Raw genomic sequence first — 20000 nt, 5'->3', positions numbered from 1 at the left:
TGTAGTGATGCACAACTTGAAATCTCCCCCTGAAGACAGAAAATGGCTGTTTACTAGGCGTAATACCAATACATACAGCAGATCCGCCATACTTAGCTACAGTGTATTTCACGCTTCACAAGATCTGCTGTTGGCTTTTCAGTCTTCCATTCCAATTGAGACTTTCAGAATTCAAATTTATTCAAAAGGAAGAAAAAAAACAACACAGAGCTTGAAGTATTTGGATTCTCAGTCAGCAAATCTGCCTCGTCTGTGCCACCCACAAAATGAGAAAATCGAGTTAAGAGAACAAGCTCCATCAGACTGCATTCTCATGACACGTCAGTCTTGAATCCTTTCGTGGACTCTCTCTCTCTCTCTCTCTCTCTCTCTCTCTCTCTCTCTCTCTCTCTCTCTCTCTCTCTCTCTCTCTCTCTCTCTCTCTCTCTCTCTCTCTCTCTCTCTCTCTCTCTCTCTCTCTCTCTCTCCCAGATCTGATTAAGCCATTTACAGAAGACAGTGGCCTGAGATGCACCCAACCGCCACTCAGATGAGGTGACTGGGGGACTGTGATAGAACTAGGGCATCTTTCATCTTTGCCATATACTGTAGGCTACACGTGCCGCATTGAGCCATCAGAAATGCTGAAATTTAATTGCCAATAAATCCTGGCATTGACCATTTCAGATGTCAGACATAGGCATCCTGACCAGACTGACTCCATTGGTGAAATTTGGAGCTGTCCATGAACTGTACAAACCACGTACTAGGGATGGGATTTTTTGGCAAGCACACTATTCGAAAAACGATGGCCACTATTTGAATATTTGAATAATATTCAGATATTATTCTCCCTGGCTGTAAACAGTGAATGTGGGACTTTCTGACACGGCTTTCGTGTTGAAAATGAAAGGCGATCCATTCATATTTGGTGAGAAAATCTAGATATGTAATGAAACTTTGCACTAGTCTTCATTGTCACTGAACACAGTAAGGGAGGCCCATACAGAATGTTTATGAGGGGTCTGCATTTATATGAGTGTGGATTTTGAGACCAACATTTCACATTTTTGAATCCAAAAGGATTCAATTCTATCGTATATTGAATATTTGAATATTGAGTCCCATCACTAACACTAACACTAACTCCACTTCCCAGCCACACTGCACCACCATCAGTGTCACTCACCACACTTCACCAATAAACTCAACCCATCCCTTATCCCCCTTACTCACCCGCACAGACTTCTCTCCTAACCTCATCCTGGCTGACTAATATCAAAACAGGCCCCCCATATCCCAGTAAATTCTTAGCCAAGGCCCCCCTGACATGGGTCATGCTACTTTGTTTTCCAGTGCACCACCTTTCATAAGTAAGATAAGATAAAGTGCAGTCCTGAATCCATGCAACTACAACAGGAAACATAATAATTGTAGCACTGTTGACCAAGGTTTTGTTTTGCAACATTATTCCTTTCAACTGGCCTTGGCGTCCTTTGCGGCCCTTACTTTGAAAACCACTGACCTACACCTCTTCCCACTCCCACCACACCTAGAGTATACCACTAACAGTGTCCTAACACTGAGCTGACTTCCTAAATAACCTCAGCCCACCTCTCTCTCTCTCTCCCTCACCCACACTGACCTACTTAATGTCTCTCTCGCTCTCCTCACCTTGACCTGACCCACTAACAACAACCTTCCCACCCTAACCACACCACTTTCACTGTTGCCCTACACATTGTAAAACATAGCAGCCAGTTAAACGTAAAAAAAGCAAATTGCCCTGCTAAGCTAACTCAACTTGAGAAAGCCTTGAATTGAGTTAAGTCTCAAGTTGAGTTAGCTTACCAACTTAAAGGGGCTCCAGGTAGGATTAAACATTTAATTAATCACTGTCCCTAGACAGTCGATGGTTATGTGAATCGGTCGTAAGTGAATGATGACTCTCGCGGTCACTTCCACGGTCCGCTGTCAGAAAACCCCAAATGCAACTTTATGACAGAGCGGTCCGAAGGAGTATCGTGGGAAACTTTTCATACGAAAAATCGCTTTATATACCGTATTCAGATTCGTATCAACTGCTGGCATTCCGTGCTGAAAAATATTCTCACAGTTAGTTTATTTGAACAGCATTTTTTTCATTACGGTGTCGATTTTGAGACAGGCATGCCATGGGCACCGCACAAACAATGTCATCCTACCTTGTTCCCCTTTAAGGCAGCAGGGGAATTTACTTTTTTATGTTCCACTGGCCTGCAATGTTTACAGCATACACTCAGTTTACCTCACCAATGACCTTAACTCATTCTTACAGTGGGCTACCACTCACACTCAGCCATGCTGCTTACTGCTCCGTACAGTTCTCCTCTCCTCACCTCACCTCATCCCAACCCCCCCGCGGGACAGCATGTCCTTACTGCACCATGCCATCCAGCCCTCTAGGTTAGGGTTAGATAAGGAGTAGCGAGGGAAGAGAGGGAGAGAGAGAGAGGGAGAGAGAGAGAGAGAGAGAGAGAGAGAGAGAGAGAGAGAGAGAGAAGGAGAAAGGTAAAGAGGATAGAAGTATAGGGACAGAAAGACAAAGATAGATAGATAGATAGATAGATAGATAGATAGATAGATAGATAGATAGATAGATAGATAGATAGATAGATAGATAGATAGATAGATAGATAGATAGATAGATAGATAGATAAAAAAGATAAAAAATTGAGAGAGAGACAGAGAGAGAGAGAGAGAGAGAGAGAGAAACAACAGCAGCTCTATTCCCCTTTAGCCACAGCAGAGACCCTGTCCCTGACTGACCTCTTCAGCACCGAGCTAGAAAACACACTGCAATGCAATCAGAGAGAGAGAGAGAGAGAGAGAGAGAGAGAGAGAGAGAGAGACGCAAGAAAAACTGGCACGCAAAGGGAATCAAGGAGAAGAGATCAAGCGAACAAGATGGGGGAAAAAGAGGAGAAAGAGGAAAAAAGAGGAGAGAGAGAGAAGATAGTAGTAAGTAAAGGGGAGGGGAACATGAAAACAGTTAAGCATGAAACCCAGTGGAGAACAGACATCACAGGGAGAAGCTCAAAGGGGAGGAGAGAAAAAAGAGGAGAAATGAAAAAAAAAAGCAAAGAACTGACTGTTGAAAAATTGATACGGGCAGTAACCTCCCTGGGTCTCTCATGATGCCAACGGTATCCATGATGGAGATGAGAGGTCCCCTGAAGACATGAAAGATCTAGCAAGATCTAGGAATATCTGAAGTAGACATGTACCATGGACCATCACTGTTACTTGTCCTGTCTTGCACTTTGAAATCAGTCTGTAAATGTCAGTCCTGTGCGTATGAAGAAACTGACAATAAAAGATAACTTGACTTGACTTGACTATCCTCCCTGTCCCAGAGGACAATGATGCTCCCAACAGGCCCATGTATTGGAGGTTACTTTTATCTGTTTTTTTTTTTTTTTTTTAAATTATTATTATTTATTTATTTATTTATCTATTTTATTTATTTATTTATTGGGGGGGTTGTATTTTTATTTGTGACAGAACAGTTGGTGAGGGGACAGCAAACGAGTGGGGGGAGAGATGGGGAAGGCTTGGCAAATGACCTCGGGCCGGAATCGATTCTGGGTCGCCGGTGCAACAGTGCAGTGCCCATCCGATTGAGCCACAGCTGGGCCCTTTGATCTGTTTTGTTTGATGGCGTTGTCCTCATAAGTCTTTTTAAGGTGCTGCAACCTCCCTGTCTCCGAGACCAATTTCTCCTTGGTGGAGACTCATAAAGACACCTAACCTACACCTAACCTAACCTAATCTAATCTCCCTCAACATCTGCTCCTGTGACATGCCAACAACTCCTTAGTGTTAGGGCAGCCATGGCCTAATGGTTAAGGGGATTTACACTAAAGGGTTGCAGGTTAGAATCACACCCTTACCTCTCACTATCTTACTCCATGGCTGAGGTGCTGATGAGCAAGGCACCAAACCCAGGGGCTGTAACTAATACCTTGTAAATAACTGAGTCGCTTTGGATAAAAGCATAATCTAAGTGTAATGTAATACGACTGCTGAACAGAGACTTTTTTAAATAATATTTTTTATTTTTACTTATTACTTATTTCTGATTTTACTTTACTTATTTTGAATGCAGAGCTGAGGACCCCATCATCATTCCATTACAATAACATGGCTATGTGACGAATAAAAGAACTTGAACTTGAGGTAGTAGAGTAGCGCTGACCTTGATGGAGGCCTGGAGGATCCTGGATCGGAAAGGCACGATGGCACAGAGCACAGCCAGGGCCCAGAAGATGAAGAGCACGCCAGACGACTGGACACCCCGCAAACGCTCCAACTGGATGAGGAAGGTCGCCAGCAGCTACAGAAACACACACACGCATGCACACACACATGCACACACACATGCACACACACATGCACACACACACACACACACACACACACACACACACACACACACACACACACACAAACACACCCAAACACACACAAACACACACACACACACAGTAAGTACTGTATAGTGAGATGGATCAGGAATGTCAGCAAGAACTCAGCAAGAGGGAGCAACACGCACACACACATGCACAAGCACACGCACACGCACTTGTACACACACACACACACACACACACACTTGTCTCTTCTTTAGTGCTTGTTGAATGATACATACCGTAAAGCCAGTGCCTTGGTTTAACAAAAGCTAAGTCAGCAATGGAAGCACCAAGAGACACACCGTTTTCACCCACTAAAAGGACAAGTGTCACCTTTCAAAGGAGTGATGACATGATTCAGTGGCCCCATCACATAATATGCTGTGACTCATAAAAAATTAAGTTCAAAAATGGTTTGGAACGCCGGGATTCTATGCTAACATTCCGTAAATACCGCAGGATTCTCAATTTTGTGTCAAAAATATTATGCATACAAAATCAACAATAGGAACATGTGAAACACTCCACACATATTCTGTAACCGTCATATGCATACAGTCTGAATGGCCCTTCACAATTTTTCTTATCCTTTTTTGTCTGTTTTGGCCTCATACTAACTTTGGTATTCATTAACATCATATGTGTGTGTGTGTGTGTGTGTGTGTGCGTGTGCATGTGCGTGTGCGTGCGCGTGCGCGTGCGTGTGCGTTGAATTGTTCAGCTTGCTGTGAACAGAATGGAGTCCTGGGTTAAACATTAATCTTCCATCTCATTGTACCAATGCAAATGCATACAAATGATGATGACCCTCCGTAAACTGGCTGCTGGATGTCCACTCTCACTACGCTACACTATACCTGTAAAAATAAGCTGAGCAGAAAGACATCTAATTTGACTAATCACATGGCTTTTCACAGCTGACAAATGAGCAAATGATCTCCAACACACACATGCACATGTCACACGAATGTGCATGCACACGCACACACACACGCACACGCCGTGCAGGCAGCATAGCAGTCACTCAGGAGAGAGGCAAGTCCACTGGGGTGTAACAAGGGCACACACAGGGGTGAACCCACTTGGAGACAAACGTAAACACATATGAAACCTAGCTATGAAACTATGACGACAACATGGAACCTAGCTATGCAACCATGGCAACATTTGTGCCACCATAACAGACCGTACTCTCTTACCCAAAACATTCTTCAGAAGGAAGATTAACTAACTTGCCATTTTGTATTTTTCCCCTTTAGGAGGGATGACATCGATGAAGATCACCTGAGTGCTGAGATGTTTGGGCAACTTTGACAGAATGTACCATCTTGGTCACACAACCTTCTCTTCAGCAATGAGACACACTCACATAGTGTTTCTCCACGGGGGCTCTGCATCCCCCCGGGGGCGTTGGGGAGTGATTAGGGGGGTGCTAAAAAAGATGCAGCTGAGAGGGGGCGGTGCTTGGTTGCCATTGAGGGGCATTAGTCCATTTTATTTTTTAATACTAAGGGAGGCATTATGATGAGGTCAGGGGAGCATTGGGAGGCTTATGATAAGATCCAAGGGGTGTTTATTCAAAGAAGGTTGAGAGACACTAAACTAAGACAAAATCATAGTTGTATAAAGTAGAAGTACTGTTACGAGTGTAATTACACAGTTATTCACTGTGCTTTTTCACCGTTTCGATGCGAGGTGTTTGGCAGCCAGTGGCAGTTACCAGCCATCGCATCTCCGCACTTTGCAATATGCAGTGCATCACGTTTTCGCCCTTCATTGTCATATCGTAGCCAGGGAAACTGGCCTGGCAACTTTTCCGACAGGAATATTTCGCCTTTTTGGCTACGAGCGGTGGCTCAGTGTTAGGCACATTCTACGGTTCATTCACCAAACACGATGGCGTTGGCTCTGTGTCAGTGCATTGGTCCGGACCTTCAGATTGTTCTGTTGGTTTTAACTTCAGGTAAAGTTCTCCAAAGTTATTATCATTCGGACTCACCAGACGTTAGATCTAGCACTAGCTCCGTCTTGGTTTATCTTTTAGCAGCATTTTGACAGGTAAACAGGTAGACAGGCACGCGCACGCTCATATGCGATTATCTGCGCGAGTATCTTCAAACACACTCTGAGCCACAACCAACCAGATGAAGGCTCCGCCCTAACTTAATTCTGATTTGTTTAAACCTCGATATGGGGCGCATACAGAACCCAAGTAGACTTTCAGAGTTGCATGTCCGTCCCTCCCCCAACCAATAGTCGCACTATGGAAAAATTAAGGCGCAGGTCGCACTCTACAGCTCTGGGTCGCCTTGACTTTTTTCACTCGGTGAGTTGGATTCAGTATTGTTGCCATAATACTCTAACCTGACTCTCGCCAGATGGTTGGATTCCGCCTTGCTTCACAACATCCAACTGGAGCTATGCCATAGGCATGTAGTTCTCTGACGGCGTGGTTTTATCGAAAATGCTTGCACGTGATTGGGTAAACACTCATTTGACATTTTAATGAGGTGATACTTAACTACTCACAGCCTCAAAAATACAGTGAAAATTACAGAATCAATATCCAATGAGTGAGTCCATGCGAGTGGGCATTGTAGATGAAACAACTGTAGGATTTCACTTATTTTTCCCTTTCTCCAATACGTTTATATTTTGACTACTTCACATCTATGAAAATCCCAAGATCCTGATTGGTTCTTCCTCACTTTGGTTTGGGAGCCAGGTAAATCCAAAGGCCTTCCAGGCCCTCGTGTGAGCTCACAAAGTTGAGCAGACATACAGTACACAAGGCTCTGTCTAGGGCTGGTACAATATATGAATTTATATAGTGATATCAATATTGCTGTCAAACAATATCAAATTTCATAATATCGAGTTGAAACAATATTTTTGTCATTTGCCTATCCTGCAAATAGATACCGTACGCAAAGCGCAATACATTCCCCTCCTCTTGAGCCATTGCAAGCACAGAGCAGACTTGCTACCCAACACTCATGCAGAACACCATAATTTACATTTACTTTTCACACCTTTGCATAATACTCACCATGGTCATGCCGAGCAGGAGCGGTGTGACAAAGTATATGGGGGGCTTAGCTCCACCGCTGGCCTGCTGCTGCATCTCATGGAAGGCAGAGAAGAGGTCTGTCCAGCACACTATCCACAGGATGAAGCCAAATATCTGAAGACAGACACAACAAACGTGCACACACACACACACACACACACACACACACACACACACACACACACACACACACACACACACACACACACACACACACACACACACACACACACACACACACACACACACACACACACACACACACACAGAGATCAGAGAGAAGGTCCGTCCAGCACCCACAAGACGAAGCCAAATATCTAAGCACATGACACGCACAGACAGATCAGCTGTCAGCTGTCAGATGTCCCAAATATCTGGAGCACTGATTCAGAAACTGTGGTCCGGGACACACTGGTGGGCCTAGAAAGTATTTCAAAAGGGCCTTGAAATAATTTTCTAACATTTGTGTGTATGCATGTGTGTGTGTTTTGTGTGTGTACACTCGCCTCCAAAAGAGTTGTCGCCTATCCATCTGTTTGGAATAACAGCTAATAACCTGACTTTCAATTAATCACTTGGCTTCAGAAGTCACTCATATGAAAGCTACAACCCTCCCGAATGAAAATGTATGCACAAAAATACATTTCATGCACCAAAGACAGATTGACCCTTTATTGAACACAGACAGGGCAGATTTTCACAAGACAAAAGTTTTGTCGCCTATGGAACATAATGTGAAAATGAGCAGATAAGTCACTTCAAAACACTTCAAATACGCAGATTGGGTGTCATACTTAATCACTGAATCACTCTCACCTCTCCAGAAAATCGACTTTGGCCTTAGGTGTATGTTTCGGGTCATTGTAATCATGGAAAGCAACACAATGAAAATCAATGGAGTTCAATGAGAGATGGTGACATATTCGCTATTCGTAGAGCAATGTATGTTTAACTTCATGATTTAATCAATGACAAAAGCCCTCAAACACCTGCGGCATGCATGCAGCTCCTCATAAGAGCTGTATCTGTACCATGTTTCACTTTATGCACCATTTCTCTTTTTTCATATTCTTCATCTCCAACACCATATAGTTCTGATGCTATCAGTTCTAAAATGTTGATCTTGGGATCTTGATTTCAGAGTATGAGTCCCATTACCCTTCATTTTTGTCAGAATTAGGCCTGACATACTCTTGGCTGGCTACTTTTGAGACAGAACAGTGGGAGAGACTTCTTTGGTGTTCAAGGTGAAGAATCTGGAAAAAAATACATGGTGCCTAAAGTCAAACATGGGAGGGATACAGCTCTTATGTGGAGCTGCATGCATGCTGATGGTGTGTGAGGGCTTTTATCATTGATTACATCATGAAGTTAAAAATGTATTGCTCTACGAATAGCAAATATGTCACCATCTCTCATTGAACTCCATTGATTTTCATTGTGTTGCTTTCCATGATTACAATGACCCTAAACATACACCTAAGGCCAAAGTTGATTTTCTGGGGAGGTGTGAGTGAACCAGTGATTGCGTATTTGAAGTGTTTTGAAGTGACTTATCTGCCCATTTTCACATTATGTTCGATAGGCGACAAAACTTTTGTCTTGTCAAAATCCGCCCTGTCTGTGTTCATTAAAGGGTCAATCTTTCTTTGGTGCATGAAATTTATTTTTGTACATACATTTTCATTCGAGAGGGTTGTAGCTTTCATATGAGTGACTTCTGAAGCCAAGTGATTAATTGAAAGTCAGGTTATTAGCTGTTATTCCAAACAGATGGGTAGGCGACAACTCTTTTGGAGGCGAGTGTATATGTGTATGTGTGTATATGTTGTGTGTGTGTGTTTTTTGTGTGTGTGTGTGTGTTTTTTTTTTGTGTGTGTGTGTGTGTGTGTGTGTGTGTGTGTGTGTGTGTGTGTGTGTGTGTGTGTGTGTGTGTGTGTGTGTGTGTGTGCTGCTCTTGACCAGTTATTTTGTCCAACCCCTGTACCTTTTCGTCTGTTACTTGTTATATGTTCCATCATATTAATATAACTGTGCACCGTTTTGACTGGTACTTGTTCTATGTTATATCATATTACTATAACTATGCACCGTTTGCTTGCTAGGCATCATATCATATTAATATATCTATGTCATGTACCGTTTTGACTCTGTTGCTTGCTAGGCATCATATAATATTAATATATCTATGTCTGGTACCGTTTTGACCCGGTTGAGGATGGACATCATGATGTAGCCCTTGTTGCTCCTCTTGAGGTAGAGGCCATAGAAGGGGAGCGCCAGCCACAGGTAGATGCAGGGTATCCATGACAACACGGAGAGCTGGAAACATTCAGACAGGTCGGGCTGGTCCGTGTACAGGGTGAGGTTCGGCTCCTGCAGGGGGGATGCAGAGAGAGAGAGAGAGAGAGAGAGAGAGAGAGAGAGAGAGAGAGAGAGAGAGAGAGAGAGAGAGAGAGAGAGAGGGAGAGAGAGAGAGCGAGAGAGAGAGAGAGAGAAAGAGAAAGAGAAAGAGAAAGAGAAAGAGAAAGAGAAAGAGAAAGAGAAAGAGAAAGAGAGAGAGAGAGAGTATTACCAGTAACTAAATATAAACCAAAAAGGTGCTTAAGGTATATCCCCGAAACGCGACGCTTCCAGTCCCCCATCATTCCTACCACTCCCGTCCACCATTTCGTAAACGTATATGATACATACAGACGTGACATGACGTGCATAGGCTTAAAACCAAACGGCTATTGTGAAAATGAAGCAAAAAATGGGGCAAATGGTAATACTGTTTTAATGGTTCAGTGGATATACCACATTAGGTACAGTGTAATAACCAGTGTAAAAATATTGAAAACAATGTAATTCCAGTGTAACACCACCATTTCTTTTACTTACATCATGTGTTTGTGCACAAGTGGTATTACATGGTATTGCATATTGTTACACTGGTATTACACTATATTACATGGTATTGCATACTGTTGCACTCGTTATTACACTGTACCTGATATTGCATATTGTTACACTAGTATTACACTAGTATTACATGGTATTAAATATTGTTACATTGGTTATTACACTGTACCTAATATGGTAGATTCACTGAAATGGTGAACCATTAAAATAAGGTGTTACCGGGCAAATCAATCCACCCAGTCAGAAGTTATGGGCCATTTTGAAAGTGTTGTCTTCCAAACTCGAATCAGTTCATGAACCTACCCTAGAGCATTCACACACAAAATCTGGGACAAATCCATCCACCCGGTCAGTAGTTATGGGCCAAACAATAATTCGGCCATCTTGAATTCAGCCATCTTGAAAGTGTTGACCTCCGAACTCGAATCAGTTCATGAACCTACCCTAAAGCATTCACACACCAAATCTGGGACAAATCCATCCACCCGGTCAGAAGTTATGGACCAAACAAAAATTCGGCCATCTTGAATTCAGCCATCTTGAAAGTGTTGACCTCCCAACTCGAAGCAGTTCATGAACCTACCCTAGAGCATTCACACACCAAATCTGGGAGAAATCCATCCACCCGGTCAGAAGTTATGGACCAAACAAAAATTCGGCCATCTTGAATTCAGCCATCTTGAAAGTGTTGACCTCCCAACTCGAAGCAGTTCATGAACCTGCCCTAGAGCATTCACACACCAAATCTGGGACAAATCCATCCACCCGGTCAGAAGTTATGGACCAAACAAAAATTCGTCCATCTTGAATTCAGCCATCTTGAAAGTGTTGACCTCCAAACTCGAATCAGTTCATGAACCTGCCCTAGAGCATTCACCCAAAAAATCTGGGACAAATCCAAACATCCGTTCAAAAGTTATCGCGTTAACACGAAAGACCTTACGCGGCGGCGGCGGACGCGGCGGCGGCGGACGCGGCGGCGGCGGTGCACGCAAAACCATTACAAGTCAAGTCAAGTCAAGTCAAGTCAAGTTTATTGTCAATTTCTTTACATGCACTGGTCATACAAAGAATTTGAAATTGCGTTTCTTGCTCTCCCATGCAGACATAGACTAATCTAGGTAAGGACATAGACAGTATAGACATAGACAGTACTCATACATGGACATAGACAGTATGGACGTAGACATTGCTCATACAGACATTTAAAGTGCAAGACTGGACAACAGAAGACTTGTAGAGAACATACATTAAGAGGAGGTATTTTGTTGTTCTTTTTTCTAAAAGTCCTTTATAGCGTTCTGACATAGTAATAGTAGCATTTGAAGAAATAAATAATTAAAAAAAGGTTTTTATTAAATACACCAGCAGCAGTATGTGTGTGTGTGTGTTTGTATGTGTTTTGTGTGCGTGTGTGCGTGTGTGTGTGTGTGTGTGTGTGTGTGTGTGTGTGTGTGTGTGTTTAGTGCAGGTAGAAAGTGGGGTGTGCGTCTGTGTGTGTGTACCTGTGTATGTGTGTGTGTGTGTGTGTGTGTGTGTGTGTATGTGTGTGAGTATGAGTTGTGTGTCAGTGTGTGTATGTTTGGGTTTAGTGCAGAAAGTGCAGTGTGCTTGTGTGTTGTGTGTGTGTGTGTGTGTGTGTGTGTGTTGTGTGTTTGTGTGTGCTTGTGTGTGTGTGTGTGTGTGTGTGTGTGTGCATGTGTATGTTTTGAGTTAGTGCAGGTTGAAAGTTCAGTCACAGATGTAGTAGTGCAGGTGGAATGTTCAGTCGCAGATATGGTGGTGGGGATGAGGGGGGGAGCGTTGTCAGTGGCCTGGCTGGCTAGAGGCTGACAGTGAAGGGAGAGTGGGTTGAGTGTTCAGCATCTTGATCGCTTGGTGCATTGTGCTGCTCGCCAGCCTGGTGGTACGGGAACGGAGGCGCCTGTACCTCTTTCCAGAGGGCAGGAGGCTGAACAGTTTGTGTGCAGGGTGGCTTGTGTCTTTGATGATCATCAGTGCTTTTCGGGTGAGGCGTGCGGTGTAAATGTCCTGCAGGGAGGGGAGTGGTACTCCAATGATCTTCTTCGCTGTGTTCACAACACGCTGGAGTGTCTTCCTGTTTTTCTCCGTGCAGCTTCCTCCCCACACTGTGATGCAGCTGGACACGACGCTCTCTATGGTTCCTCTGTAGAATGTTGTCATGATGGAGGGTGTAGCAGTAGAGACGCTGATGGGCCTTCTTCGCCAGTGATGTAGTGTTGGTGGTCCAAGAGAGGTCGTCGCTGATGTGCACTCCAAGGAACTTGGTGCTGCTCACTCTCTCCACAGCATCACCGTCGATGGTCAGTGGTGGCAGTTGTTTTTGGACCCTCTGAAAGTTTACAACAATCTCCTTGGTCTTGTTGACATTCAGCAGGAGGTTGTTGTCTTTGCACCATCTGGCCAGCAGCAGGTCTACTTCTTCTCTGTAGTGGGTCTCATCGCCCTTAGTGATGAGGCCCACCAGTGTTGTATCATCCGCAAACTTCACTAGATGGTTAGTGCTGTGGGTCGTTGTGCAGTCATGTGTCAGCAGCGTGGGGGCTGAGAACACAACCTTGCGGAGCCCCCGTGCTCAGGGTCAGGGTGCTTGAGGTGTTATTCCCTACCCGTACTGCTTGTGGTCTCTGCATCAGGAAGTCCAGCAGCCAGTTGCAGAGGGAGGTGCTGAAACCTAGTTTGTCCAGTTTTCTGATGAGTTGTTGTGGTATTATGGTATTGAATGCTGAGCTGAAGTCAATGAACAGCATTCTCACATATGAGTCTTTATTGTCCAAGTGGTGAGGGCTGGATGGAGGGCAGAGCAGATTGCATCCTCCGTGGATCGCTTGGCTCGGTATGCGAAACTGGTAGGGGTCCAGGGTGGGGGGTAGGGTGGCTTTTGATGTGTGACAGGGACTAGCCGTTCGAAGCACTTCATGATTATGGGCGTCAGTGCTACAGGACGGTAGTCAGTGAAGCATGATGGTGATGATTTCTTCGGCACGGGTTATGATGGTAGCAGCTTTGAAAAGTGATGGGATGACTGCTTGCTCCAGAGAGATGTTAAAGATGTCTGTGAAGACATCCTTCAGCTCTTCTGCACAATCCTTCAACACTCGGCCAGGTATGTTGTCTGGGCCAGCTGCTTTGCGTGGGTTGATGGTGGCCAGTGTCCTCTTCACACTGGCAGAGGACAGGTACAGGGGTTGATCATGGGGGGGAGGGGGAGTTTTCTGTGGATGAGTGTCATTTTGTGTTTCAAAACGGGCAAAGAAACTGTTCAGGTCGTTTAGCAGAGAGGTGTTGTTGTCACAGCTTCGTGGTGCGGGCTTATAGTCCGTGATGGCCTGTATGCCCTGCCACAGGCTCTGTGCATCTCTGCTGTCTTTGAAGTGTGTTGTTATTTTGTCCGAGTATTTCCTTTTTTGCTTTCCTGATTGCCCTGGGACAGGTTTGCTCTTGCTGCTTTTAGGCCAGCTACGTCTCCTGCTCTGAAGGCTTTGTCTCTGGCCCTCAGCAGTCTGTGAACGTCTCCTGTGAACCATGGCTTCTGGTTGGCTCTGGTGGTGATGCGTTTTATTTCTGTAACATCGTCAATGCATTTTGTGATGTAGGAGGTCACAGTGTCTGTGTACTCCTCAATGTCAATGTGGTTGCTGTGGGTGGCAGCTGTTTTGAACATGTCCCAATCTGTGGTTTCAAAGCAGTCTTGTAGTCGTGACACGGCTCCCTCTGGCCATTTTCTCACCTCCTTCAGAGCTGGTTTGGTGAGTTTTACCTTTGTCTGTAGGCTGGCAGTAGCAGAATCGTTAGGTGGTCTGATAGGCCGATGTGGGGGATGGGCTTTGCCTTGTATGCTCCTTGTTTTGGGGTATAAACAAAGTCCAGGGTGTTTTGTCCTCTTGTTGGAAAGTTAACATGTTGGTGAAATTTTGGAAGAACTGTTTTGAGATTTCCGTGGTTGAAATCTCCCATGACCACTGTGAAGGCATCTGGGTGTGCATCTTGTTGTTCACTGATTCCCCGATGCAGCTCGTTCAGTGCCTCGCTTCTGGCGCTGGTGGTATTGCTAGGAGCGAGGTAAACTGCGACCAGTAGAATGGCGGATATTTCTCTTGGTAGATAGAAGGGTCGGCACTTGATGATCATGAACTCCACTAGTGGAGAGCAGTGTCTCTGTACCACCGTAGCATTTTTGCACCAAGCATCATGTGTGTAAACACATATTCCTCCCCCTCGTTTTTTCTCTGCAAGGGCTCTGTCCGCTCGGTGGCACGTAAGTTGCTCCAGTTGTAAAGCCGAGTCCGGTATGCCGTCGTTCAGCCATGATTCTGTAAACACGGTTACACAGCAGTTCCTCACATTACACTCCGCGTTTCGGGGATATAATTATTCTTCCCCAACTAAAACATTTTTACATTTCGTTGCATTACACCAAATGTCTCAGGAGAGAGGGGAACCGTGTTAAAATATGTCTAAACAGAGAGAGGAAATGCTTGCGTGTTCAAGTGCAGTAATGGCAGGGGAGATCATGAATGTGTTTACAGCAGAGTCAACCTTACTGGGAGGCTGTACTGTGTTCCCCTGGGTGACCACAACGCATGTGTGTGTGTCTGTGCATGCTAGGTTTCTAACTCACACACAGAAACAATGCTTGCACACGTGCATGAACACACACAAACACACAAACACACACATATGCGCGTGCACACACACACGCACACGCACCAACACAAACACAAACACACACATATTGCATAATTGTGACACTAATATCGTCGATTTGCATTTACTCCTGTTTGCAAAAAGTTTGCAAAAAAACCTCTCTCGTGTCCTCAGCTCTGCCACTTTCCACTGCAGTAGCTACGTACACGTCCTTATTTTATTCTCTTACTGAAACTGAAACGCGACCAGTGTAGAGTGGAACATGATCCTGCCCTTTGAAGCTCAATGTCGGCCCTGAAGGGTTGTTTTTTTCCCCAGCCCATTTCCTGGTCAAATGCTAAACATCCAACCAAGGCATTTTTGCATGTTTGCATGTCACATTACAGTAATCCTACATATTTCTGTATGTGTGGTGATCCCCTTTGACGCGCGGCCCCATGACGCAAGCCATACCATCTGAGGCACGCTGTAATAGCCATTGAAAGGTTAATTACTATAGTAAAACTCTACTATGACATAACACTGGGTCTTTAGTAATGCACTACCACTCGTTCATTGCCATTCTGGTAACAACAAATTTATAACGCCGTGTTGTAACGGGCTAATATCAGCTTTGACTGGTTTTCCCGCTTTCATCCCGCTTCCGGGTCAGATTCTACTGCAACTAGGCATGTTTGCATTACTGTAATCCTACACATGTCTCTATGTGTGGTGGACCCCTCGTAAACTCAATATTACCCCTGGACGTTTTTTTCAGCCCATTTCCAGATCAAATTCTAAACATCCTACTTTGGCACCTTCACATTACATAACATTTCTGTAATCCTGCAGATCCTTTTATGCAAAATTGCACAGAATTATGTAATGTGTTGTTGCATGCAAGAACACACCATACAGAGGCTTTTATGTTATGAAAAGAGAGAGACACGAAAGGCAAAGAAAATACAAAAAACATTAAGGACAACAATTTGATTCAAGTACCTTTTCAGAGCTATCTTATGGCGTTTTCACACCTGGTCCCTTTTAGCCTTTTAAGTGAACTCAGACCTGTGACTCAGCATTTTCGGTGCATATGTGAACACTTCAAAGTGTACCCGGACCAGCCTGGCTCTCGCGCAGACCCTTAGTGCTTCGTGCATCTTCGTTACACTTCGTGAGCTCGCACGGGGGATGAATATCCATCTGCATGACAACCAGGTTATACCCGGACCCCTTGGAAGTCAACTGTACTGAGACCTTTATTGACGTGGTCTCACTACGGTTCACTTATGTGTTCTCACACTTGTGACAAGGGGTAGTCACTTAAAGAGGGCCATAGAGGTCACAGTCGATGCTCTACCTGTGACCCTCTGAGTGAAACTGCTCATATGATGACAAGTGAATATTATCCTCTACCAATATCACTGAAACGTAAACATAGTATATATTTTCACTGGTACCTATGGGTATTACCGAAATACCATTGGTCACTACTTTGGCTAACTTCGGGGAAATAATCCTGAGGCCGATAATAGGCTCGTAAGATATCAACATTAAGGATACGGAGGGAGGTCTTCAAAACTCGTCATTATGGAGGGCCCTAAAATGCCCCTTCACCTCATCTCACACGAGCCATGATCTCATACACCATAACACAAACACACTGCTAGGCTCTTAAGCAGGTTTATGGCAATACTAAAGAAAATCTATATCACAAGTTATGACCTTGTGACACACAGCGGCCCAATGAGATGCTAGGGGCGTGGCACTGCTCACACAGCGCAGTTTACATAGGTCTGAACATCCATAGGGTGGGGCAGCAAACCAAATTGAAGCTTTAACACACAACATGTGAAAAGCGTTAGTCACGTTTTAGAGGCATCTTAAGGACATACACCGTACATGGGAGGGCGGTGCGGTACTAATGATTATATATGCACACAAGTCACATGGGAAACAAACGAAAATAGACGCACACACACACGTGCGCGCACACACACACACACACACACACACACACGCACACGCATACCACACGTGCGTACACACACACACACACACACACACACTAAGTATTACTCAACTAACTATACTATTGTATTAATGATGTATGTACTGTAATATCTTCACTGTGGACCCTGAGTCTGTAATAAAGGGGATGAAAGTGCGTACACATACACACACGGACATGAAGACTATACAATATGACAGGGTGGTGTTAAAGGTGGTTATGCAGGCTGATGATTAATAACTACCGGTACTTAAAGCACTCAAGACATGTATACCATCGAACATTTAGATGGTGTTAGAGTCCATGTATTAACGTTTATTTTTTAAACAGATTTTAGTGATGATTTGACATTGGGGACCCCATCAGCAGAGAGCCTATAGAATCTTGGGTCTCCCGTCCCCAACATGATGTTCTTCACTGAAAGAATGACTGCCACTTTTTTATATAATATTATGTTTTGCATCTCTCCGCCCAGACATAGTGGCGTGGTAGACAAAGGCAAGAGCGGTGGCCCTCATTGAGCTCACCGTGCCAATGGAGGAAGGGATCGAGGCTGCCTTCGAGCGGAAAAAGGCCAAGTACTCTGAGCTGGCTGCTGAGTGCCGAGAGGCGGGTTTGGAAGACTACCATCTACCCAGTGGAGGTTGGATGCAGAGGCTTTATGGTGTTGTCAACTATACGCCTCCTAAAGGACGTGGGAGTCACCGGAAGGAGGCTTAAGAAGGCAACAAAGGAACTGGCAGAGGAGGCGGAGAAAGGGAGCTTTTGGCTCTGGCTGCGCAGGAAGGACAGAAACTGGGGGAAGAACACCAAACCCCCAGACAGCAGCTGCAGGGAACAGCAAGCCTATCTCCCAACCGACTTGCGCATTCGGGACCTTTCACTCAACACTGTTGCCGCCACAGCAACAAACGCACCCGAGCACAGCTGCTTGGAAGGGGTTAAAGCCAGCAGCCAACAAACACCAAACAGCTCAACTGCCTCACAAACAACTCGTCAGTAAGCATTCGGCACATTCGGCACCTTTCACTCAGCACTGTTGCCGCCCCAGCAACCAACGCACCCAAGCACAGCTGCTAGGAAGGGGTTAAAGCCAGCAGCCAACGAACACCAAACAGCTCAACTCCCTGTATTTTCTTTTATTTAGTTATTATTGTTTTTAATGCTTATCAAATGTATGGAACATATGTATTGTTGGTGTAAGAGAGAGGAGGAAAGCTGTACGCCAGGAGCAGATAGGCAGTGAGACTGGCCACTCACTGTGGGCCCACCAGCTGGAGTGGACGGTGTTGTGGTTCAGGGCCGAAACACAGCAGAGAAGGCTGGACACCACCTGATGACATCTGCTTCTGGCGTAAGGCTACAGCTAAGGCGTAAGGCGTAAGGCGTAAGGCTACAGCTACCTGCGAAGGTGGTTGAGGAAGGCACCTCCTGTGCATGCATTATGAATGTGTATTCCCTATGTTTGTCTAGTAATTGATACAATAAAGATGTTTGTGTCACAAGTCTTATTACCCATGGGCACTGCAGGAGGTGCGACAGGCAGCAATGCCCAGCAGGTTTTAACAGCTGCCTGTACAATCCTGCGTTACCCAACCAAATCAAATACAATGGATAATAGCTACTAAATGTGTACTAACTGTATGTGTGCTACTAAATGTGGTTCCTAAAACAAGACCTAAATGCCAATGCCAAAAACAAGGTTTTAAAAGTTTTGACGCTCTAGTTCTACCATTCTAATGAGTTATTGGGTGACAGTTGAGCTCAATTAAGATTGACTTGGCTGACTGGGTATTTTTACTTGAAAATAGACAAAAAGTAAGCTTGTCGAAACATGAGGGACCATCAGTTGTGCCGTGTTGACGTCTGGTGGATAGAAAGCTGGCATCACTGTTGGACAACTGCTAAAATTGATGTTTTTTGTTAAGCATATTATGCACATTATTCTACATGTCTTCATGCCCAGTTTTGATGCCCTTCCCCGGAATCTACAATGTTCTGTCAATAGCCAGGGAAACAAAGAGAAGGCATTGAATGAGAAAGTGTTCAAAGTTCAAACAATTGGCCTATACTGTACTGTACGTACATTTTCAAATCTATGCACACTTCATTTCAAAAGAGTGTGCTATTCAACAAAGCATACAGGATCCAGAAAGTGGGTCATTCCATGTCAATTCACATGATTCCCTACAATCTCCCCAGGTGACTCTCTCCGATTAACCCGATATCTCACATACAGGTACCTTTTGATGTCAATTGAAAGAATACCAAGTATTAGCACCCTACGTCCAACGGTTGCGGAGATGAAGCCCTCCAAAGTTGGGGTGCCATGCCAACTTTTCAAGCCTGTGAATTGCATACAAAATTTTCAAGCAGATTTTGATACCTCTGGTTTTAGTTTGAAGGAAGATACAGGCCTAAAAATCACCATGGCCCCTCAATATGACCCTGTCTACCAGATTATGTACTTACAAATGGCATGCCTTGATTATTTTTGGCTAAATTAAGCCTTAAAAATTGAATTAGTGAAACGCGTGCTGAAGAGTCTTGCCATTTTGGGGTTCCAGATCTTGGAAACAATGTATGCTTTGGGAGTTATAATTGATTTTCCATCATATTTGGGAACTGTCCAGTGTATTCAAAAAAAATGTAGGGCGCTCAGACTTTTAATGATGGAATAGGAGGGACTCAAAAACAGCTTTGGGAAAAAATGACCTTACGGTACCCTCTACTTCAGGCCTCAAATTAACCATGTGGGCACTTGATGACTGGAACGCCCTTTTAACCCCATGTACAGTAGTACTGTATCAAACATTCAAGCTTGGAAAAACTTTGTTTTTCAAAGTTCTTCATATTAATCTTGGCCTTCAAAGTATATGTTTTTCTCTATATCTTATCACAGTGTCTGTTTTGTCTGCTGCCATCTGCTGGTCTAAAA

General features: G+C 44.4%; 1 protein-coding gene across 2 annotated transcripts in view; it reads right to left on the bottom strand.

Annotated features, from left to right (window-relative positions):
- abcc3 (ATP-binding cassette, sub-family C (CFTR/MRP), member 3) overlaps positions 1-20000 on the bottom strand; it is a 119298-nt gene that overhangs the window by 60956 nt on the left and 38342 nt on the right. For both annotated transcript variants that reach the window (XM_063221802.1, XM_063221801.1), the window contains exons 2-4: positions 9700-9876; positions 7480-7614; positions 4217-4354 (exon numbers count right to left, since the gene is read on the bottom strand). In XM_063221802.1, coding sequence (XP_063077872.1) covers positions 4217-4354; positions 7480-7614; positions 9700-9876 — 450 coding nt within the window. The remainder of the gene's footprint in view (positions 1-4216; positions 4355-7479; positions 7615-9699; positions 9877-20000) is intronic.

Source organism: Engraulis encrasicolus, chromosome 17 (assembly GCF_034702125.1).
Source record: "Engraulis encrasicolus isolate BLACKSEA-1 chromosome 17, IST_EnEncr_1.0, whole genome shotgun sequence".
Lineage (NCBI taxonomy): Eukaryota > Metazoa > Chordata > Actinopteri > Clupeiformes > Engraulidae > Engraulis > Engraulis encrasicolus.
Note: the sequence above shows the minus strand (reverse complement) of the source record. Positions and strands in the feature narration are given on the sequence as shown.